Source organism: Colletotrichum fioriniae (assembly GCF_027942845.1).
Source record: "Colletotrichum fioriniae strain IMI 355084 chromosome Unknown scaffold_3, whole genome shotgun sequence".
NCBI classification, from domain to species: domain Eukaryota; kingdom Fungi; phylum Ascomycota; class Sordariomycetes; order Glomerellales; family Glomerellaceae; genus Colletotrichum; species Colletotrichum fioriniae.
The window spans coordinates 2605282-2627160 of record NW_027076839.1 but is presented as its reverse complement, the minus strand read 5'-3'; the positions used below and the strand labels follow the sequence as shown (position 1 = coordinate 2627160).

The 21879-nt window shown below is 54.5% G+C and overlaps 10 protein-coding genes across 10 annotated transcripts; 3 read left to right on the top strand and 7 right to left on the bottom strand.

The window, feature by feature from the left end:
- Positions 1-272: 272 nt before the first annotated feature.
- On the top strand, positions 273-995 carry N0V96_003614 (uncharacterized protein; the record flags this gene model as incomplete). Its single annotated transcript, XM_053196012.2, has 3 exons — positions 273-597; positions 731-805; positions 892-995. The coding sequence occupies 3 exons, from the start codon at positions 273-275 to the stop codon at positions 993-995; spliced, it is 504 nt and encodes a 167-aa protein (XP_053046436.2).
- A 136-nt stretch (positions 996-1131) lies between these two features.
- N0V96_003613 (uncharacterized protein) lies at positions 1132-2213 on the bottom strand (the record flags this gene model as incomplete). The annotated part of the gene is made up of 2 exons (XM_053196013.1): positions 1132-1780; positions 1867-2213. 2 exons carry the CDS (start codon positions 2211-2213, stop codon positions 1132-1134), a joined length of 996 nt encoding a protein of 331 aa, XP_053046437.1.
- A 468-nt stretch (positions 2214-2681) lies between these two features.
- Positions 2682-3834, bottom strand: PUT1_3 (proline dehydrogenase; the record flags this gene model as incomplete). Its single annotated transcript, XM_053196014.1, has 2 exons — positions 2682-3510; positions 3569-3834. 2 exons carry the CDS (start codon positions 3832-3834, stop codon positions 2682-2684), a joined length of 1095 nt encoding a protein of 364 aa, XP_053046438.1.
- Positions 3835-4785: 951 nt separating this feature from the next.
- On the bottom strand, positions 4786-5939 carry N0V96_003611 (uncharacterized protein; the record flags this gene model as incomplete). The annotated part of the gene is made up of 2 exons (XM_053196015.1): positions 4786-5306; positions 5864-5939. The coding sequence occupies 2 exons, from the start codon at positions 5937-5939 to the stop codon at positions 4786-4788; spliced, it is 597 nt and encodes a 198-aa protein (XP_053046439.1).
- Positions 5940-6859: 920 nt separating this feature from the next.
- Positions 6860-8409, top strand: PUT2_1 (1-pyrroline-5-carboxylate dehydrogenase; the record flags this gene model as incomplete). The annotated part of the gene is made up of 2 exons (XM_053196016.2): positions 6860-7062; positions 7290-8409. The coding sequence occupies 2 exons, from the start codon at positions 6860-6862 to the stop codon at positions 8407-8409; spliced, it is 1323 nt and encodes a 440-aa protein (XP_053046440.2).
- A 3138-nt stretch (positions 8410-11547) lies between these two features.
- On the bottom strand, positions 11548-12884 carry SER1 (Phosphoserine transaminase; the record flags this gene model as incomplete). Its single annotated transcript, XM_053196017.2, has 2 exons — positions 11548-11917; positions 11980-12884. 2 exons carry the CDS (start codon positions 12882-12884, stop codon positions 11548-11550), a joined length of 1275 nt encoding a protein of 424 aa, XP_053046441.2.
- Positions 12885-13981: 1097 nt separating this feature from the next.
- On the top strand, positions 13982-15260 carry N0V96_003608 (uncharacterized protein; the record flags this gene model as incomplete). Its single annotated transcript, XM_053196018.1, has 3 exons — positions 13982-14045; positions 14126-14449; positions 14512-15260. The coding sequence occupies 3 exons, from the start codon at positions 13982-13984 to the stop codon at positions 15258-15260; spliced, it is 1137 nt and encodes a 378-aa protein (XP_053046442.1).
- Positions 15261-15498: 238 nt separating this feature from the next.
- On the bottom strand, positions 15499-16542 carry N0V96_003607 (uncharacterized protein; the record flags this gene model as incomplete). The annotated part of the gene is made up of 2 exons (XM_053196019.1): positions 15499-16013; positions 16101-16542. 2 exons carry the CDS (start codon positions 16540-16542, stop codon positions 15499-15501), a joined length of 957 nt encoding a protein of 318 aa, XP_053046443.1.
- Positions 16543-17739: 1197 nt separating this feature from the next.
- On the bottom strand, positions 17740-19012 carry N0V96_003606 (uncharacterized protein; the record flags this gene model as incomplete). The annotated part of the gene is made up of 3 exons (XM_053196020.1): positions 17740-18473; positions 18565-18736; positions 18854-19012. 3 exons carry the CDS (start codon positions 19010-19012, stop codon positions 17740-17742), a joined length of 1065 nt encoding a protein of 354 aa, XP_053046444.1.
- A 650-nt stretch (positions 19013-19662) lies between these two features.
- N0V96_003605 (uncharacterized protein) lies at positions 19663-20953 on the bottom strand (the record flags this gene model as incomplete). Its single annotated transcript, XM_053196021.1, has 2 exons — positions 19663-20451; positions 20549-20953. 2 exons carry the CDS (start codon positions 20951-20953, stop codon positions 19663-19665), a joined length of 1194 nt encoding a protein of 397 aa, XP_053046445.1.
- Positions 20954-21879: the final 926 nt, after the last annotated feature.

Here is a 21879-nt window from a genome sequence, read left to right as displayed (position 1 = left end):
GAAGAACGAAGAACGAATATCAGCGACTCTTCATCGCCAGTACAGCACGCTTTTTTTCCAAAGAAAGAGGAAGAAGGCGGCGGCGAAGAAGGTGAAGAAGCAGAAGCAGAGTACGAGAAAAGCAGGCGAGAGGACAAAAGATGGCAGACAGGACTTCGAGAGCTGTACCACCACCGCCCGGCGCCCCGCGACGAGCAGTCCGGCGGAATCTGTTCCAGGGACTCACGAGGCGGGCGACGGGGGCTACGACGACGGGAACTACAGGGCAGCCCATGGCCTCTGCTACGGTCGGCGCGGCATCGGTATCTTCCACTGCTGCTGCTGCTGCGACGATGGGAGCAGCAGGGGTAGGAGGACCAGGCGGCAGTGGTTCGACCGCTGCTACTCACAGTAACGGTAACGGCCATGTCGGCGGTGGCGAGACGCTCCGCCTCGACGTCGACGTTCTCTCCGACGGCGGGCCGCCGTTCGCCATGGGCCCCGCGGAGATTGTGGTGCGCGACGAGCACGGCGAGATTGAGCTCGCGGACCTGCCTACGCTGGTGTTTGACGAGGCTGATGAGGCTGCTACGATGGATGATCGGGAGGAGAGCAAGAGTAAGTCCCTTTTTCTTGTTCTTTGCTTCGTTCCTCATGGTTCTTGTTTATCTTCATGTTTCCTTTTCCTTTTTCTGGGTTCATTGAAAAGGGGTATTGATTTTTACGTGTAATGCTAACTATGCTTTTATAGAAGAGCGGCAACGGCTCGCAGAGGCGGTGAAGCAGCATCAAGTCAACCATACCGCCGTCCGTGAACAGCCCGAAGGTTAGTTCCCCCTTACGCGACATTTCTGTGTCCAACTCTTCATTGGAGGAAAAAGGGGGTTTCTAATCAGCTCCTGTGTGAAATAGAGCTGCTCGAAGCCGTCAAAGCCAGTTTACGAGCCAAAGTCTCGGCTCTCGCCGACGATAATTGGATGTACGAGGCCGAGACGGAGCTGCCCCGTGGCTTCTGAACACGATGTCTAGCGTTTTCCATCTGGATATCCTGGTTGTTACCTCGACGACACATATTTTCAACGTCTGGTTCATTACGGGCGTGCTCTTATGCACGGTGGGCATCTACGCCGAATCGACGGAAAACATCTTCGTCTAATCCAAGCCTTCAGCCGCGGGTGCCTCCACCCGTCTCGTCGTGGGACGTCTCTGTTGAGGGGCGCCACCACCGGCACCACCAAACAGGCTGCCCATCATGTCCATGAGCGGATTGCTCTGCCTCGGGCGCGAGATGCCAAAGTACATTTCGGCAATGATCTCGAGCGCCTCGCTCCACGCGCTGACCTCGGAAATGTTGGACGAGTACTTTGCCAGGAGCTGCTTGTAGGCGTCCGGGGCGCCGCGCTGGATCGCCAGCAGGAGCAGGCCGAGGAAGTTGAGGAGGGGCAGGCCGGGGAAGATGCGCAGGTCGGCGCTATTGCTGCTGACGTCCTGGACGCCGAGGCCCTTGTTGTCGTCGCTGAGGGAGGAGGCGAAGAGGCGGTAGCAGGTGTTTGCGGCGCGGACGTTGCCGACGAGGAGGTAGGGGAAGATGGCTCGGGCGGCGTAGAGGGGCGCCGTGTGCGAGTCGTCCTCCTTGTACCAGACATATTCCATCTTTGCGAGCACCTCGGCCGAGTCCTTTGTTCCTAGCACCAGGTGTCGTTCCGCCTCGTAGGCGTCGTGTTCTTCGGCGTAGAGTGTTCCGGCGACGTGGTGGAGGTCGGTGTCGCCGGCGGGGTACTCGCCGAACTTTGACGACCATCTGTAGCCCCGTTGTCAGAAACAACTGATCGTTTTCCCCTCTCCTCTGTGTACTGCGCACACAAGGAGCAAAGACTTGTTACTCACGCAATGATCTCCCCGATAAACTTCTTCCTCGTGGGCTCCTGGGCCGCAAACAGGCGCAGGAGGGTGAGCAGCTTGCCCTTGTTGGCGGCGTCGGGCTTGAGCTCGGCCTGCTTGAAGACGTCAACGAGCATGACGGCCAGATCGCCGCCGCTGCCGCCTTGTTCGGCCTTCAGCAGGGACTGCGCAACATTGTAGAGGATATCGATGGCGGCGGACCAGTTCGCGGCCTTGATGTAGCGAGCGGCGACGACGCGGGTCTGCTGTTGGGCCTCGTAGAACTGGCCTTCGCCGATGCGGGCCTGGAGCCGCGTGATGATCTTTTCAATCTTGTCTCCTTTGGCTGCCATTTTGGAGGGGGGTTTTGTTGGGAATAAGCCGTTCAAGTGTCGACTTTCGGAAGGGGGTGGGGGCGGTCGGAAAGTGAAGTATGGTGGGTGAGGTGTGACGATGTCGTTTTGTAGCTTGCGCGGTGGCTTTGGGAGTTGAGATGGTGGGGCTTGATGGCAGGTCAGGTACCTCTTCCACCTAAGGTAGGCTGTGGAGAGAGCCCCTCGTTTGGAGGGGAGCTTCTGTTCAGTTCTGCCTTTCTTTCGGATAAAGTACGGGTAATCAGAGCTCTCGAGCCGGGGTGTGAAGTCCCTGGTCGAAGCACCGACCACTACTTTATTTATCCGTAGTTTACAAGGTCGTAATCATCTAATTCATCTTCATCAATCTCTCACTTACACTGAGAGAAGGGCGGGCTCTCCTAGTCAACCTCACAACGATAGGAGTGTGACGTAGCAACTTTTATGTTTCTATGTTCTCTACTATGATCATTTGGAAGTCCTAAGCCTCCTCCTCAACTCTTTCTTCAACGCAGTGAACTCCGACTTTGTACGGAATACGGCATCCCGGTTCTCGACCGCCCGCCGCAAAAGATATGACGTGCAATCACCAAGAGAGCCCCAGCTTAAGCACTTATATACCTCTATAGGGGCATCGCTTCCTGCGCTCTTTGCATCGGTGCTCTGGTCTGCGAGCTGGAGCAGACTGAAGCTGACTTCATCGGCCATGCCCAGAAGCTGCCCGTACTGAATCTTGACCAAGGCCTTCCCTTCCTTGGCGCGAGTTTGCTGCAGCTCGTTGGCTTTTAGGACGCTGTTCTTATTGTGTGTTGCAAGGAACAGCTCGATGCTCGGGAATGACTTCCCACCCGGCACACCATAATCTCTATATCCTTGCGACAAGAGCTCCCGTGCAATAGAGTCATAAGAGTCGTCTGTTGCTTGCTTGGTATCGTTGATCATGTGCCTTGGCTCCGAGCTGATATACGCCCCCCGCACCAGTTTGATACCGAGGACGAAGTCGTCATTGTGAGCTAGCGCCACGTGCTGGGCCAGGGTGTCCGGTGTGCTCTTCAGGTAGGCTTGGTAGGTGTTGAAGACGACGGCACCTCTTCCCTTCGTGTTGAAGCGGCGCATGAGGTCTATGGCTACTGCGTCGATTCCCGGCTGTACTGAGATCTGTTCGGCGTCCATGAAGATGCGTGCTCCCCGCTCCACTGCGCGAGAGCACACGTCTGCGAGAGCTGACTCCATTTGCGCTGGGAGCGGCTTTCTTGAAGTGAGCGCCTCCGAAACGGCGGCACCGGCACCAGTCAGTCTGGGGACTAAGTTAGCAAATCACCAGAATGGATGTTGATGTGTTCGGGGGCGCCAACTTGAGGGCCAAGATGTCTCCTTCGCTAAGCATGTCGGCCGTTTCCAAGACACCCTCACGCCAGGCCTCGATCCCAGCGTCTGATCCGATTTCTGAAGCGGAATCCATCTCCTTCAATCCCCGGCCGCTTTCTTCTTCTGTCGTATTATCGACCACAATCTCGCGAGCATAGGTGAGGATTGCTCCTCGAAACCCCATCCGCTTGATCTCCGCAATCGTCGACGTCACCTCGTGTCGGTTCTCGCCGGCGCAGAAGTGGTTGTACATGGTCTTTTTGAGTATAGCGTGCAATAGGGGGTTCCTCTGCACGTCAAAGACCCAAGTTCGGTGCGAGCCGTTTAAGAATTTCAAAATAGTCAGAGACGGCCCCAGCAAGATCCGGTGGGAAGAAATGGCCGCCACCAGTAGAGACCGCAAGAGAATCTTCAGGGGTAGTTTGGAGTGTGGTGGTAATGTTTCTGGGTTTCTTGGAACGGTGGATGCGCATCGTGACTGGAAACGTGTAAGAGACGCATTGTTGGCATGATGAACAGCTGGAGGCCGCCGACTCAGAAGAGCTGCGAGCCGCTGGCTGTAAGGTTTCGAAAGAGACATTGTTCGCTACTGGGGTCGCATCTGACGAACTTTGGTTCACCCGAAACTATATGATAGAAATTGTAGGATGAGCCTATTTGAATGTCTGCGTTATCCTACACGTAGATGCGGCAACCCCTCATGATACCGTCGGACGGACATGTGCTCCGTAGCCGATTGCGGGCACTGTGCCACCGGCAACGCGACATATTCCAATCGCTACCCAGTGCAGCCTTCGGCAAGCGTAACGCGCTGTGGGATAATATCTCTACTGAGAAAAAATCAGAAGAGATAACTAGCTTCGAGGGATTGATTTGCAACGGTGAAGGCCAGTTCCTGTTCGAACAGTCTATTTAGAGTGCGGAATGAGAATACAGTCAAAGTCTCAAAATGGCAGCGGACTTTTACAAGAGTCTGAAGGCAGTGAATAATGCCTCGAGCCATTGCTAAAAATCACATGGGACTTATTAATACCTCATTTCATGAGATTTGATCTACTATATATCTATCACAAGGATCGTTTCTATATCGTGGAATTTCAACTGAGAGCCCCTCTTACGAGCTCAGCTCTGCAAGTGAATGTTAGCCAATACCAAAACGTGTAGAAGAATGGCAGTAACGGAATGATGAACTTTTCAAGAGCACTTACGTCGCAAAAGTCCCAGCAGAAACGGGCATCGCCCTCAACAACGCCGGAACAAGTCCTCGAAACAATCCCCGAAACCGACCTTCTCTCCAAGTCTGACGGAAAGCGTCTCTCATGGTCAAGTACTTTTGGTCTACCCCAAACCCGTCGCTTTGCATCTTACTCTTGATCACATCAAGCGGATGACTCCCAAGCCACAGCGCCTCGCCCGCAAGACCTCCACAGACGGCAATCTTCCAGCTGGCCAGGTCTCTTCTATCCTTGACGCCTTCCCACGCCATCGCCATACCGAGAAACCCCTCATACGCGGCGAACCAGATTCCGTACCCGTGGAACTCTCTGAACAGAGTGACGACCTGCCCGCGGTACAGGCCCTTGATGCCGGAATGCTGCGTGATCTTGCGCACGCAGTCCCAGGGGCCAGAGTATAGACGGGCTGCGCCGCTGGGTTGTGTTTGGAGCCTGATTCGGACGTGTTCGATAGGTCCGGAGATGATGCTGTTGGTCAGGCCGGCGGCTCCTCCCACGAGATAGAAATCAGTCAAGGAGAGCGATTTGCAATTTGTTTTCGCATCGTCTGGGTATATCCCGCGATACTCTTCGAGTCGGCGGCGGAAGAATTGAAAAGCGCCGAATTGTATGCTGACCTATGCAAAGTTTGATATGTTCAGACTAGTGTGTGCTTCTTGAATGTGGTTATACCACTTACGCAAGCACCGACACCTAGCAACGGAGCAAGAGTACCCTAAATGCCGAATATCAACTGATGATTACCTTGACGGGAAACTTTCAAGGCTGACCTTGTAAAAAGCCAAAGGCCCTTCTTTAGCCCAGATGCTGCGGGCTAGGCCCAAGGCATTTCCTCCTCCGCCTTGGGTTTGAAGGCGCACTTTTACGAGGTCTAAGAGTCTTTGGTAAGTGGTGGAACTTATCTCACGGCCTCATGGCGCTTCAAGAGGCTTTAATGACGGGCAGAAGTGCAGAGGGCTCGGTTTACCGAAAGGTTGACCTATGTAAGATAGTGTAAGCCAGGTCCATTCGCACAAGATGCAAGACTCATAACACTGAGTTACATACCTATCAAAACCTGCGCTACACCTCCTGCGGCTCCCGAAGTTATGTCCTTGACTGAATCCAAGGCCGCAGTCCCCATGACGGCGATTGGAGATCCGGGTGTTGAAACAACAGAAGGGGCTGGACAACCAAAACTCGGTGGCTTCGATAAGTCAAGCAAGACTGGTACGCACGGCGCAAGCAAATTGTAAGGCAATATTAGTTAAAGATTTTTGGACATAAACTTCCCCCACTGGTGACATGCATTCAGATAAGAAGAAGCGGTGGGTGCCGTTCCGGCCAACGGACTGGTTACCGACACTATCTCTTGGTCAAATTGCCGACCTGACGGCAATGTGCCACAAGCGTCGGCAACGGCATGACGATGCCGGAGCTCTGCATTGCGACTCCCAAGACGTATAAATGTAACCTTCATAGTCGATTTCCATATTTCTCTCATTCGAACGTTGAATTATACCTTCAATCAGTTTCAAAGCTACTGGCATATCAAAATGTCCCTCTCTTCAGTACGAGGTCTTACGATCCCTTGTCAAAAAGCAGGCCGGCTCACAGCGCCATCCTCTCGCTTCGGAGTCAACTCTTGGCCACTCGAAAGAAGCATCAGGGGGTTCGGCACCTTCAAGGCACCTCCAGTCCGCAACGAGCCCAATGTAAGTATTTCAGTAGCACGCAACCCATGATAGATTGAATTGTCAACTAATATAACGGCCCAAAGCCGTCATATAGCAAGGGTTCAGTTGAGCGTCAGAAGCTTCAAGATGCGATTTCACGACTGAAGAGCAGCCTTCCCGTGCGAGTCCCGTCCTTGGCACCTGAAATCGTAAGTGGAATTCCTTGCCCATAAATCACAGCTTTTAACTCCTAGACTCACACGCTCTCTCTCTCTCTCTCTCACTCCCAAAGACAAATGCAAAGTCCGTTTTAGCCAAGCAATATCTGCCAAGCGAACACTCCGTCACTTTGGCCGAATACGCCCAGACGACCCCCGAGCAGGTGTCGATGGCCATTGACAGGGCGCTGGAAGCCAAGCCCGCCTGGGAGAACACGTCTTTCAAGGACAGGGCTGCCGTCTTTCTCAGGGCGGCGGAGCTTATCGCGGGAAAGTATCGCTACGACATCATGGCTGCGACGATGCTCGGGCAGGGGAAAAATATTTGGCAGGCGGAGATTGACTCGGCGGCTGAGAGCTGTGATTTCTTACGGTACGTTCTGAGAACCACATTCGATGCCGCGTGGTCTAAGAAAGCTTCGCTGACTGTTGATGGGACATGGTAGATTCAATGTTCATTACGCAGCTCAGCTTTATAACCAGCAGAACGCATTGACCGATGCTGGAATCATGAAGTAAGTTTCTCCTTCTTGTTGTTCAAAGCCTCGAAGGTGAGGAAAAGTTTGATATGTCGTTACACGAACTAACGACATCTACCAGTCGAACGGAATACCGACCGCTAGAGGGCTTCGTCTACGCCATCAGCCCCTTCAACTTCACCGCCATCGGCGCCAACCTAACCGTCGCCCCCGCCATCATGGGCAACGTCGTCCTCTGGAAGCCCTCCGACTACGCGATCTACTCGAGCTACCTCCTCCAAAAAGTCTTTGAAGAGGCCGGTCTGCCCGCCGGTGTGATCCAGTTCCTCCCCGGCGAGCCCGAGGCAATCACCTCGGCCGTCCTCAACCATTCCAAGTTTGCAGCGCTCCACTTCACCGGATCCACGGACGTCTTCCGCCAGCTGTACGGCAAGATCGGCGACGGCGTCGCCTCGGGCAGGTATGAGAGCTACCCGCGCTTGATCGGTGAGACGGGCGGCAAGAACTTCCACCTGGTGCACGGCAGCGCCGACATACGGAATGCGGTGGTGAATACCGTTCGGGGGGCCTTTGAGTATCAGGGACAAAAGTGCTCTGCGACGTCGCGTCTCTACGTCGCCGAGTCCATCTGGCCAGAGTTCAAGGAGATGCTCTTGCGGGAAACAAAGGTCCTCAAGGTCGGCTCCCCGGAGCAGGTCGACAACTTCATCGGACCCGTCATCCACGAGCGCTCGTGGAGAAAACTCCGAGACGTCATTGAGGACGCCAAAAAGGATCCCGCAATCGAGTTGCTGGCCGGAGGTCACACGGACAATAGCCGGGGCTGGTTCGTCTCGCCCACCATCTTCAAGACCAACGACGCCCAGCACAAGCTTATGAAGAACGAGCTCTTTGGCCCCATTCTCACCGTCCACGTCTACCCCGACGCAAAGTACGAGGAGATGCTCCCCGTCATCGACTCCACGACGCAGTACGGCTTGACGGGCGCCGTCTTCGCCCGCGACCGGAGCGCCATCGAGGCCGCGGAAAGGGGGCTACGCCACGCGGCTGGGAACTTCTACGTCAACAGCAAGAGCAGCGGCGCCGTTGTTGGGCACCAGCCGTTTGGGGGCGGTCGTGCGAGCGGTACCAATGACAAGGCCACCAGCGTCAATCTTTTGACGCGCTTTACCAGCATGAGGAGTATGAAGGAGGACCTTGTCGGCGCAGACGCTGTGTTGTATCCTTCGAATGAGGCTTGATTTCGGCTTTTTCTGGCGTCTGTAACATTAGCCGGTAGGTTCTCGCTAGATCTTCTCTCGACGGCTTTTGGAGTTGTCGTTGTACCTCACTTAGATGTCAAATGTAAAATCCAACATGTCCATACCAGTGAGGCCCATTAGTTGCATGTGATTCTCGGCGAAAGTGGCTGGAAGGAAATCAGAATCTAGCCCCAGATCGAATGGTGGCTCTTCTGGCAGCCCAGGCGCAGACATTGACAGAGCAACATCTTCAACCACAAGTGCTTGGTTGGGCGTAGATGGGTTCCGAAGCTGGAGCAGTGCAGCAGCTTCCTCCCACATTGGCGATGCAACTGCCCCTTCACCAGCAGGCTGTATAGCTTCCGAATGAGCACGCGATGATTGCCTTGTTGCATTGGATCGATTCCTCTCAATTCCAGATGGATCCGTGTTTCTGTTCAGCCATTCTGTCCAGAGGAGGTATTCAGAAGCCTCTGGGTTGACGTTCCCGTCGAATTGCGTCGAGCCGAACGGCCTGACCTTCGCCCGCGCCTCCTCGGCGATAGAGATGAGTGCTTCTACAAATCGTACTGCCATTCGACCAGCCATGTGCAAGTCGGCCATCCTTCTGAGACACCGCAAACCAAAGGCGACTCGGGCTTCGTAGGCTGAGTCTCGCGCCAGAATGCCGGTAAGGATCACAATGATCGTGGCGATACTGCAACCCTGAAAGTCCGTAAAGGAGCTTGGAGCCATGTTTCCTGATTGACTAGCGTCTTCGAGTATGTTCAACATCTTCTTTGCCGCGATGCCACATGATCTGAATTGCCGCGTTACATCATCATCTTCCGTTGCTGGAGGTTCCGGTATGCCTGTTGCAGCCGACCGTAAATGACTTCGAATCTTTGTAACGACAGACGTTTTACCTATGGCAATCCAAGCAAAGTAGTAGTTCAGATACAGATGGAACACGGCGCGGTAGTATGGCGAGCGAGGTTCCACATTTGGTAGACGTAAGTTGGGAGGCAGAGATCGTTTCCAGCTTTTCAGTGAAACCTCAAAGTCTTGCAGAGGAGGTTGAGAATTACTTGACCACGTACTGGAACATTGCCAGTCAGTATGAAAAGTCAACATGCACCAAGGGATAACTCACGCCGGCTCAATGAGAGTGTCAATGATCTTGACAAATCGCGCGTTGGCTACTTGGTGGTCCAAGTTATCGAACCTTTGCAAGGCATCAGTTGCTCGGTGCTGAGGTAGATGAGCCGTGATGACATCCTGAGATATCGATCTCGGGCGATTGAGCTTGATTGTCAGAGTTCTACGAAGAAGATGTCAATCCAGATTCACCGTGATGGAACTTAGTGCTGGCAAGGCAACTAACCTTTCGAGAGAAAATATAGCCCACCACAATCTTCGTCTCATCTCCCTCTCATGGCTGTCGATGTCTGGCTCTTCTGATTCATGGTGCAGTCCAAGAGCGATAGCTTTCCTCAAGGCGAGACCCATGTACAGGTACGAGGCTCCCACCGCACTCGATGGCATGAGATATACCCCAAGGACGAACGCCGCTTTGACAGAGTACATACTCACTCTATCCATGGTGTCTGCCATCAAGATCCGGGCATGATCGCAAAAAAACCGTCCAGGGTCTTCCAAAGGAACTAGAAGAGACCCAGACAGAGTGGATGGGCGGGCTCGCGGGCTCCAATGAGCTCCCAGAGCAAGAACTGACAGCAAAAGGCAGAGGAAGCTGGGGTCTCGTCGGAGAGGCGAGCTCAAGTCGTTATAAAACTTCTCTACTTCGGCCAGAAAAGAGGGTTGGTCAAAGTAGAAAAAACAGTCGGTCCCATGTTGAATGCAGAGCTTACTCAGGAAGATGGCTACAGATCTCGGCGGGAGGCTTTCGGTGGCCGCCTGCAAGCGGGTTGCTTCCGCGGACTGGTGAGAAGCGATGGTTCGCGACGAGCGAGCTTCGAGTCTAGCAATCTCTCTCTCGGCGGGTGACGAGTTTGGCTCGAGATAGAATGCGTTTCTAAGTCTGGACAGAAATCGTGGCCACATGAAATACTCAGGGGCATCACTGTCGGAGCAGAGATCCCGGCGGGATGGCTGAATGTTGTCCGGGGCATCAGCAAGGGGACCAGGGCTGGGGCTGGGACCCAGATCCGCAGATGATTCGTCATAGTCTCTTGGAGGCGATTGTAATACTCCTGGGGATATACTCGACCGCTGCGTGACGAAGCTACAAGCGTGTGAGCCTTGGAGACATCGTTGGCATATACCCGACGTCGTCTCAATACATTTGCTCTTACGGGCCTTACAACGGGTACAGGCCCGAGGCGCCCGCTTCCGATCCTCGTCTGCGACTCTACGGCGACGGCTCCGGCGGGATGATGGTAACGGAGTCATGCCGGTGACCGTGTCCGGCTCTTGTTTGAAGCCACAAGATAAGGTTGCGAAGGAAGACTTGGCAAGAAGCCGCACGATGGACATATTGCCGATAGTGTGCACGGGCCACTAATCGTGTGCCGGGCCGATGTACGATCATTCCTCTCTCCCACTCAACTATCTAACTACCTATTTGCAAGAGTCACTTTGGAGGTTTTGCTTGAGCGAAAGTGAGGGATTTGTCTTGCTGAAAATATTGGAAGGTCGTTGAAATAAATCAGGTAGTCTTGATTCTCGATGTAACTGCCTAACCTTGAAGCTTTCTGAGGTTACTCAGCTCTTAATCTCATGTGAAAGCCAGTACATCCATGATAACTTCAACCAGGTGGCCTCGATACTGCAGGTAAGGCGCTTCCATGCGGTGAAATTACCACCTACTACTTTTGGAAGATGTTGCTGAATGTGCCATCAATATACCTTATTGCGAAAGTGGAACTCGGTCACCCATCCACCCACCTGCCCATCAAGGTAACGGACACCTTCTTTCCTCTCACAATCACCTCACCAAGGAAGAACTGTGTGCAAAGTGAAGCCATAATACCCTGGCAGAAATGTTGAATTAAATCATGGCTCCCTAAATATTCCGATATGCTTTATTTTCATTTCCCAATACCGTTCCCTCCCTTTTTTTTTTTGGTTCATGTATATTCTTACATGATATCATTATATTGACGGTGTTGAATGGACCCTCATCTAAATCATCCTGATTTAAGCCTTGACAAAGGACTCGATGAATTTGGCCAGCTTCTGGGCACCCTCGAGAGGGATAGAGTTGTAGTTGCTAGCACGGATACCGCCGACGCTGCGGTGGCCCTTGAGGCCGGTGAGACCTTGGGCAGTGGACTCCTTGAGGAAGGCCTTCTCCGCGGCGTCAGTGTCACCGCCCTTGGTGACGCGGAAGCAGATGTTCATGCGTGAGCGGACGCTCTTGTCGGGGACGATGCGGTAGATGTCTGGGTGGGCCTCGAGGGCGGAGTAGATGAGTGAGGCCTTCTCATCAGCGATGGCTTCCTGGCCGTCGACCTTGTTTTCGAAAGTGCGGAGAAGCTTCTTGAGGACCTGGCCGGCGATGTAGACACTGTGGTGTAGTGATTAGTTGAGCGAAGAGAAAATGTGGACAGCTATAGAGAAATGACTCACTCAAAGATGCTCAATGTGTTGTACAAGCTGTTGTTCTTGGCAATGGTCTCGTATGAGAGAACGATGGGGGCAATAGGGAGACCGAGCTTGCGCATCAGCGCAGGAGAGGGCTGTGTGGCAAGAAGGCTCTTCTTGATGACGACGACGGTGATACCAGTAGAACCGAGATTTTTTTGCGCACCAAAGAAGATGGCACTGAAGTTCTTGACGGGGATGCGCCTTGAGAGGATGTTGGACGACATGTCCGCCACGACAATGGGGCCTTCGCCGTTCTCCTTGGGCGCCAGCACACCAGGGAAGCCGTTGAACTCGACACCGTCGACCGTCTCGTTATCGCAGTAATAGACCATGGCGGCGTCCTTGCTGAGCTTCCAGTCCTTCTCGTCGGGAATCTTGCCAAACTTGCCGTCGTTGATCTTGCGGGCGTCGGCGGCGACGTTGACGAACTCCGGGCCGAGCAGCCTCGCGGCCTCGGCGCTGGCCTTTTGACTCCAGCCTCCAGTGACGAGGTAGTCGAGCTTGAGCTTCTCGTCGACAATCTTGCGGAGCTCGGCGACGACCTTTTCGTCATTCTCGTCGGTGGCGCCGAGGTTGGCCAGGACGGCGTCGCGCTGGCGGGCGATCCAGGCACCGACAAAGTTGTAGACGGTGGCAGAGAACTCGCCGCTCCCGCCGGCCTGCATGAAGAGGACCTCATAGTCGGAAGGGATGTCGAGGTAGGTGGCCAGGTCGGCCTTGGCCTCTTCGATGATCTTGGTGGCGATCTCGCTGCGATGGGAGTGCTCTGCAATGCCCAGACCGGTGCCGTTGAAGTCGAGGAGGGCTTGCGAGGCCGTCTCGAGGACGTCGGTTGGCAGCAGCGCGGGGCCGGCGCCGAAGTAGGTGATGTCGGCGCGGGAGGGCATGATGGGCGGAGCGGTTTCTCGGGGCGGTTTCAATTGGGAGTTGGGGAAGTTGGGTTTGGGCGGAATTCGAACAAATGACAGACGCAGAAAAGGTTCTGGGCGGAGAATAGAATGGTAGATCAATTAGATTTATGTAGGGCTGAGACTTGTTCTAATGAGTCACGGGAAGACGGACTTGCGGTGGTGCCAGAAAAAAAAGTTGCTATTCCAGACGAGTAACCCCGCCAAAATGCGGAAGAGACACCGGTGTCGGAAACAACGACAGCGAAAAATGACGTGAGTGGATGGAGGGGTCGTTCCCCGGATTCTAGCGTGGGGATGCCGCTGGAATCGCATCGTGCTGGCCCGTCACCCGTGGCCCGTGGTGGGGCCCGGGCTTCAATTGCTCGCTTCGGCCACTGCATTCGATTAGGTAGGTACCATCCTTAGGTACTAAGGTAGTGACAAAGCACCCGACTGGACCAGTGGACAGTTGACAGTGGCCGCTGCACCTCATGCGCGAGGTGGGCGGGGGTACCAGGTAGGGTAAGGCACCTTGCCCTGAGGCTTGGGGGGCCTTGGGGGCCTTTCTTCCCCCTTCACCCTCGTCACGGTTACCCTCGCCTCGACAGGGGTGTGAGATAGAGATTGGGCTGGAACGGCTGTCATCCACTGCCACTGCCGTGCCGTGTTTCTCTCAACCCCATCACCAAATTGATCAACTACCACGATTGCCACGCCCCCCTTCCCCTCGATCGACGCCCTCTGCAGACTACACCCAGGGAATGCGACCTTAATGGCACGTCTAGCCGTTCCCGAACGTGCCCCCTTGTGATTGAGATCGCCGTATCAGCCTCTTCGTCGGGAAGCTGTTAATAAGATAATGTATTAATATCCCTCCCCCTTCTCGTCTTTGATGCATGTCTCCCACTCTCTCAAGATTGACCTACATAAAACTCCCCCCACGTATCCACCATTTTTGATATCCCGTACATCACGTACATACACCTGCAGCTTCTTGATTTGTCTTTCTGTACATGTCTAGTAGTACCGCTATTGTCTTCGTGTGCTGATTCGCGTGTTCAAGGGACGAGGATTTGTCAGAAGTGCCGCCAGGCATGGCGGACCGCAAGGGGGCGGACGCCGCGAAGCATTCCCATTCCATTCCCGCGGCGTCTTTCCGTGAGTATCTCACCTCACCTCACTAGCAAGCACGGTGTTCCTTGGCAGCGCGCCTCTTGGCTAATACGCCCCCTCCTCAGCTACGCACAACTCGCCGAGGACCTGGTTCTTGACTACAGCCCTCTCGCCGCTCGTCATCAGGCTCATCAGACTGCTCCTGGGCCACGGTGACTATGTCGTCGCGTGTCTGCCGCCGAGCGAGATTGAGGACGATGGCCGCAGCGCCGAGTTTAGAGAGTTGATCAATGAGTGTAAGAGCAACCGTAAGGACCGCGAAGGGTGGAAGGACAGGATACGTGGTATCCGCTGCGATGGGCGCGTCATGGGCCAGTGCGGCGCCGCCGTGGCCGAGGCCGTTCAGGTGTTTGGGAGGATCGACATTCTCTTATGTTGCAAATCCGAAGGTATCTCATGGCGAGCCCCCTTTTGATGTGAATGACACAATGCTAATAACCCCCTTCAAAAGCCGTCGTGGGGAGCGTGGAGGAGCTATCTACGAATCCTCTAACACAGAACCTAGTCCGCGACCAGTTTGAGACAATCTTCTTCTCACAGGTCAATTTCATCAAGGCCGCCCTGCCACTCCTACGCTCACAGCACACGGGACACATCATCATCCTCTCCAGCACGGGCGGCCACATCGGCACGCCGGGGATGCCCATCTACACGTCCGCCATCTGGGCCCTCGAAGGCTTCTGCGACTCCCTAGCCTACGAGATCGCCCCCTTCAACATCAAAGTCACCATCGTGCAGCCCAACAAAGAGATCCAGTCTCTCACCAACAAAATCATCTTCGCGCCCCAGCTGCCGTGGTACGACGCCGAGGTCAACCCGGCGCCCAGCGTCCGCGACATGCTCGGCAACGTTCTCAACATGAACCCGGACACCGCCGTGCCCGACCTCAACGAGACCGAGGAGGTCCAGGTGCGGTATCCGAAGCTGCCGCCAAGCGCTACCGATCGCCTCGTCTTGGAGACGGTGCACGCCCTGACGGCCATTGGCGGGCACGAGAACCCGCCGGCGAGACACATTGTCGGGTTCGAAGGCGCGACCGCGGTCAAGGAGAAGCTCAAGACGGTGACGGAGGAGCTCGAGGATTTTGTGGACGCGAGTCTGGCTGTTGACATATTCGATAGCGAGCTCAAGGCCGAGGCGAAGGAGGGGAAAACGAGGGAGTCTACGCCACCTGCGCCCGCGTCAACTGCATCGGGCTGAGCTAGAGCAAAGTCGATATGAGCCGAGAATATCTACACGGACTCTGCTGTTGTAATTATCTTCCATTTTTGATCATCTATAGGTATCTGGAAAAACCAATACAAGCGTGAAGCGTACCTAATGCTATCCGTTCGTGGCAAAGTCGTGCGTGGCATGCTGTTCCATCCAGCCGACGCGTCCACTTCACACGACCCATTAACCCAATGACCAATTCCTAACGCGGTCTCACGAAGTTGACTCATCTCCCAGGACTGAGCGGCCGGTTGAACCCACCCTGCCGATTCATGTACTGGCGATATTCCGTCTTCTTCTCCTTCCTCACAGTCCCGACATTATTCCCCGCAATCTTCTGGCCCTTTGTCGATCCGAACCCGCCAAAGCCGAGCATCGCCTGCATGGCCGCCATATCGTCATCCTCCACCTCGGGTTCAGGTTCGTCATCGTCCTCGCTTCGATCGTCTCGGCCGCGACCACCACCACCACCACCACCACCACCACCACTCATCGGCGTATCTCCACCGCGTTCACTGTCCCTCCCGCTGTCAAAGTGCGGCGAGTCGTGCCGTCCGACCTTGAAGGACATGGTATGCTGCTGCTCCTTCTTCCCCCTTTGAACCGTGCGCGTGGGTAGGGACTCGGTGTATCCGCCGCCGCCGCCGCCTTGCTCGCGACGGGACGCACCAGGCTGCGGCGGGCTGCCGCTTCGGCGTGGGGAGGCGGATCGTCTGCGGTCTCTGTTGTCGCGCGGTGTACCTTTTCGCACAAGTCAGTTAGCAAATCTTTGTTGCGCCGACGCAAACGAAAATCAAACAGTAAGTAATCAGGGGACAAAAAACTTACTGCGCTGTCCCTCATCATCGTCTCCAAACTGCCGCCTCGGAGGCCTCTCGTCCATCGTCGCCGGCTCATCATCGTCTCTGCGCCGCCTGGTGCTGTCCCTTTCATCTCGCCCTTGCCAACCACCGCGGTCTCTGCGCGGCGGCCTTGCGCCTCCATCGCGGTCGTCGCCGCGTCCGGGGTGGTGGCCGCCGCTCTCGCGGTCTCTGGATCTGGGACGGTGGTCTCTGTCGCGGCGGTCGCGGGATCGGGAGCGGTATCGCCTGGCGCCGTCGTCTTTCCTGTCGCGGTCGTCTCGTCTGCCGCCGCCGTCGCGGTCTCTGTAGCTTTCGCGGTCTCGGTCTCGGTCTCGTGGGCCGCCTCCTCCGCCGCCGCCGCCGCCGCCGTGGCGACTGCGTCGGTCGGGCTCGTCCCAGGTTTGTCTGCTATCGCGTCCGCGACCCATTCTGTGTGTGTGCGTTCTTGAGAATTGAGGCGGGGTGGGGTGTAGAAACAGATACTTGGTGGTATGGAATTCTTATTTAGACTTAAGAAATAACGTCACTGTGAGGCTGAGGAAATTTTGGGGATGGCAATCTTTAGACGGGTTGATGTTGGGCAGGCACCTGAAAGGATGCTTAATTGGGCAGAGTTTAAGCTTTCCGCCCCCCCAAATTTTAGCGCGGGAGCCTTGCAGGAGCCCAGTGGTCGGACAACGCTGGGCAAGCTCCACTGAGCTTACTGGAAAGCTCTAGCGGGTTCACTGTATGCAACACCACGACACGTCAATCTTGAGACATCACGATGTAACTTCACACAGGTCGAATGCTGTCATCCACCGAGGTGATGCATCTTTTAAGGCAGACAAGAAAGAAAAATCAGCACGAGGCAAGGACATTCGGCGTCTTCTTCACTGCCCTGGACAAGCCAGAGCAAGCGATGAAAAATCAAGTTTAGTTTTTTTTTTTTTTTTAGTTTTTTTGCGTCACCTGGAGGCAGTGTGATACCAGGGACACGGTGGGAAGCGGTGATATGGCAAGCCAAAGGGACCGCTCCCCGAAAAGATCAAAAATAGGAATAATATTGATTGTCCCCCATTGGGGGACTTCCAGATATTAAACTGAAAAGAACAGATACTACACTTGATCTAAGCCAAAATGGCAAAGAAGAGCTGAGGAGAAAAGAAGGAAAAGTCAAAAAGTCGTGGGTGGAGGAGGGTTGATATAGGTTTTGGGCATGGCCTGTGCCGCGGCCCCCGATCAGTAAAGATACGTACTGGAGATACCCTGATGAGTGCCGTATGATTCAATGGGCAGGATCGAATTTCTTGATTGGTGAGTTCGATAATCGAGTGGTTGATGCCTGGTGATGGGAGGCAGCCGCGAGACATTGCTTCCTTCCGTTTGATATTTTGGCCTCAGTTGGGGAGGAAGGCGGGCCACTACCTCAAGTTGGCTTCACAATGGCCTCAGTCTGTGATGATGCCTAGCTAAGGCAAGGTAGGCAAGGTAGCCTGCATTCACCTCGCCAAAGTCCCTTCGTAACCAACCGCCCTTTCATGTTCACTCTCCAGATGCCTCAGGGATATGCCATCTTCATGTTGCCTTTGTAAGAGGAAGTATCATAATCGTAAGAGTGTGTCTTGCCTCGGCGGCGAGGCCGCCTAAATCTCATCCTCCTCGTCGTCAAAGTCGTCCTCCCTGCCCATCTCATACAGGATCCTGCCACCCTCACCAGCCCCTATGTCCGTTTGGGCGTCAAAGTAAGGCAGAACGATACCCTCTCTGTCCCTTCGCTGTTTCTCTGTGAGACCCAGGTTGAACGTGCTCTCCGGCTCCTCATCCTCCACGTTACCTGCTTCTGCCTCTCCAGAACCTTCAGGGGCAGCGAAAACGGGGTGCTCCGAGAGTAAGAAAATTTTCGAACCCTTTGCTGCAACAGCAGCAGAAGCTGTGGAAGAAGAAACGTGTCCCTTTGTTGGCAAGATGACAAACTTCTCTGCCATGGCCCGCCCGCTACGCCTCCTGACCTCCATCTCGACCACGACGCCGTGATAGTCCTCCGACTTGACGTCGCCCTTGAGCCCGACGAGGACGCCCTCCCGCCCTTCCCCAAGTCCCCATTCTGGTTCCTGCAGGCTCCTGTTTCGCGCCTTTTGGCGCTCAATCTCCTGCCGCAGGCCCGAGAGCCGCAGGATAGAGGTTGCCAGGTGGGAGAGCACCGTCAGCGGGTGCGGCTCGTACTCGCTCACCGTGTGCGGGAGGACGAGGGGCACGTCGGTGTGGTAGACGGCCACCAGCGACACGGCGGGCATGATAATGCTGGAGAGGAAGCTGGGCAGGACCTGCGGCGCCGCTGTGGCGAGCTCGTTGAGGGAGTCGAGCAGGACTACTGTTTCTAGGCGCAGGATGTGTGAGTCAGAGGGTGAGGTGTGTCATTGTGAGGCCATTGAGAAGAGACCACAGGATATGGGGGCGGCGGCACTCACTTTGAGGAGGAGGTGCACTCTTGGCTGCCGTAGGGTCCATCTTGGGATAATGTGAAAGAATCTCTGCTCTCAGCGCCTTGAGGTTTTTGCCGCGGGCTCTGACGACGACGTCCACGCCTCGTGGGCGTTTGAGCGTCGCGAAAGAGAGCAGAATTACCTTGGCCTTTGCAACCTATATAATTCATTAGCACCAGAAATGCGAAACAGAACATTCGAACCGGTGATTATGTCTTTATGGACAGGAAACACATCATCTATCTACAGAGTCATGAAAACCAAAAGCGCATACCTTGGCTCGGGAGACGAACTCCCGAAGGACTGGCGCGGCGCCTTGCTCAAGACTGTCCAGCATCAAGGTCAAAGGGCTTGCACCATCCCTCAGGTTGAGCAACTTCTGGAACAGTAAGAGGCTGTGTGACCGGCTGTGGTTCTCCGCCGAGGGTGCCATCGTGGCAGGTCTTGAGAGGGATATTCCCAATGTATGGTGGAAGAAGGACTTTGCTGAGCAGTTTCCGAGGTAGATTCGCGAATCCTCTCGTAGTTGGTGTTCTCTAAATAGATCTGCGAGACTGTAATGAGGGGAATTTGCACAAAAAAAAAAGCCTGCTCGGATTAGTCCGTAAGATGATTGAGAGTAAAGTGTCAAGGTGCGATTTCTGTGATGGACGCTTTTCGCCCACTCAATTTGGGGTTTCTCGGTGATGTGGGGCACTGATCGAGACTACCACCTTCGGGCGTCAACACCAGAACCTTTCACCGAAGCCGACACCAAGTATTACGTTACGATCATGGGTCTTTCAACGCAAAGGGGTTCATAATGGCTTGGATCATATTGCTAGGTCCCATAGCTATCAGGCCCTACCAAAGAAAGCCCGCCTTCAGACGACAATCCAGACGATTCCGTGACGCCCTGCATACAGGTATCTCCGACCTGCCTGAATTCCATTCCCTTTCATGAATCATGATTCGTGATGCTGCATATGAACAAACGCATTTGCATATATCTCCTATCGGCAGCTCTCAGCCTTGATGCTCTGGCACCTTCACGCCCTCTTGAGCGTCGCCAGCAGGAGAATGCTTCCCTCGGATGAGCTTTCATCAGTTTCCTTCCATGGTTGCCTGCTTCTTTCCCTTCTGCTTCTCTGTCTCTGTGCTTGGTTTTTGATGATTGTTCTTTGAGGATGACTCGTCAGAAGAAACGCTCCCAAGCGGCACCTGCGAGGATTCTGGCACCTGCTCTTTGGGGGAGACCTCGGTAGTAGCTGTGCCAATCTTCGCTGATGATATGTCGTCAGGAAAGGGAGACCCAAGTGTGACACCCGGTGCTTCTCTGGCATCAGTCTCCTCTGCCTTATTAGTGTCACCCGTCGTATCCGTAGTCGACGGGGCGTTCTCAATCGCAGCCTTCGTCTCCTTCACCTGTTTGATGACCTCTCCCTCCACTTGGACCTTGTCGATACTCTTCCCCTTTGCTGAGTTGGCGATCTCCTCCTTCTGATCGACATGGGCCTTCCCAACTTCCGCAGGCGCAGCAGGGCCTGGTGCATTGCCACTTCTGTTTGGCTTAAAGCCCTCTGGCAACTTGCACGACCACTCATCCTCAAACTTTTGCGTAACGTAGTCGTCAAACTCGCCCGCCCGCCGCCGCTCCCGCGCACCCCACGCCTGCTCGAGCCACTCGGGATCGTGCTTGCCCAGGGAGATGTTGTCGGCGTACGTGGCACAATCGTGGCGGAAGTTGTTGTTGTTGCGGAGTGCGTCAAAGTCCGGTCGGGCTTCGTCGGTGCCGGCATCGAGGATACGTGTGCCAGCTGGGAAGAGGCTGACGATTTCGGCACGTTCCTCCTTGGTGAGTATGTCCCACGCCGCTGGCTGGCAGAGCATCGCCTAGAGAGAGTCGCGGTATGTCAGCGTACTCGAATCGAGACAAGAATTCCTTGGGTGACATAACACTGTCCCTTCTAAGCCGCGATAGTTCACTTACTCTCAGATTCGCGCTGGCAAGCGGCGACTTGAGATCCGTTAAGAGCTTCTGCGTTGTCCATTTTGGCCCCTTCTTGGGCACCACTCTGGTAGGCTGCTTTCTCTTAACAACTTTCGGCGGGGAAGCAGTCGCGGGCTTGGGCTTATTCGAGTTGCGCGCTGAACGTCGCGCCATGTTGGGTAGATCTGTGCCAGGAAGATGTGTGTTGATAGCTTCTGATCCCGGGTCGTCCCGCGCCTTGGGTGAGTCGATAGCCTCTTTGGGAGAATCTTTCTTGGCTTTTTGGGAAAGTCCCTCGTAGTCTGAGCTGTACGTGGGTGGAGGGGAGAGGTCAGATGATGATGACGAGGACGAGGATGGAGCGCAAGCGTCTGCCATCTCTATATCCGATGCGACTTCTCCCATTTTGACTGAGTGGCCGGGCGGATGGAGAACGTTTGCCGGTTCACGTTCACGGTGTTAATGGAAGGTTTCCTGGACCGGGTATTAGCCCAAAGGAGTTCAAAGAACTGTGCTATAAAATAACATTGAAAGAATCCTGTCGTTTCTGGAAGGTACGTGTCGCAGTTTTGACAGCATGGGAAGGACCTCCTTTGCTGATTGTTTCCCACAAAGCCGTTTCCAGACATGAGATGTTAGTAAACACATGTTAAGAACTTACAAACGGCACTCTAATAACAATAATAAAGATGAGACTACAGCGCCCTAGGCAGTTTGAAAACAGAACAATCGAGTCCTTATCATTGAAACCCGAGGTCTTGGAAAAGCACAGGTGGTTTGTGCTAGATAATGATATGGCAGAATGAGGTCATGTTCCCGCCGCACCTCCCTTCAAATGTGTGTAAGTGAGGTGGTTAGAGTTGAAGAATAACTCATGAGAGCAGAGCACTGAGTGAGTTGAGACGGTCACTAATAAAAGTAACTCAGTACCTAAACAAGGCTGGATGGACCGAGCCACGGGCGCCACATAGACCACCAAAAAAGCAGGGGCTACACCACCGCGCAAGCCCTCCAATTGGCCAGTGATGACCACCCATGGTGTCATCTTCAATACTAGTACGTGTAGAGCTTCCGTCCCTATTGCAGGACATATTGTCGACGGCGATCCTTGGTTTTTGGTTTACTTGCTAGCGAAAAAGCGACCACCCCTGGCTCGGAAAAAGGACACAACAACGAACACCTCAACGATACCTCGAATAAAGTAGCGTGACTTTGATTAACTCAGTCGGAGATACCAAGCCACTCCAGTACAACCTCTCGTCAACCCGTGCATCCGAATAGCCTGAGAATAGGTATCGAAGCTATCTCAGAGGACACGTCGATACAACACC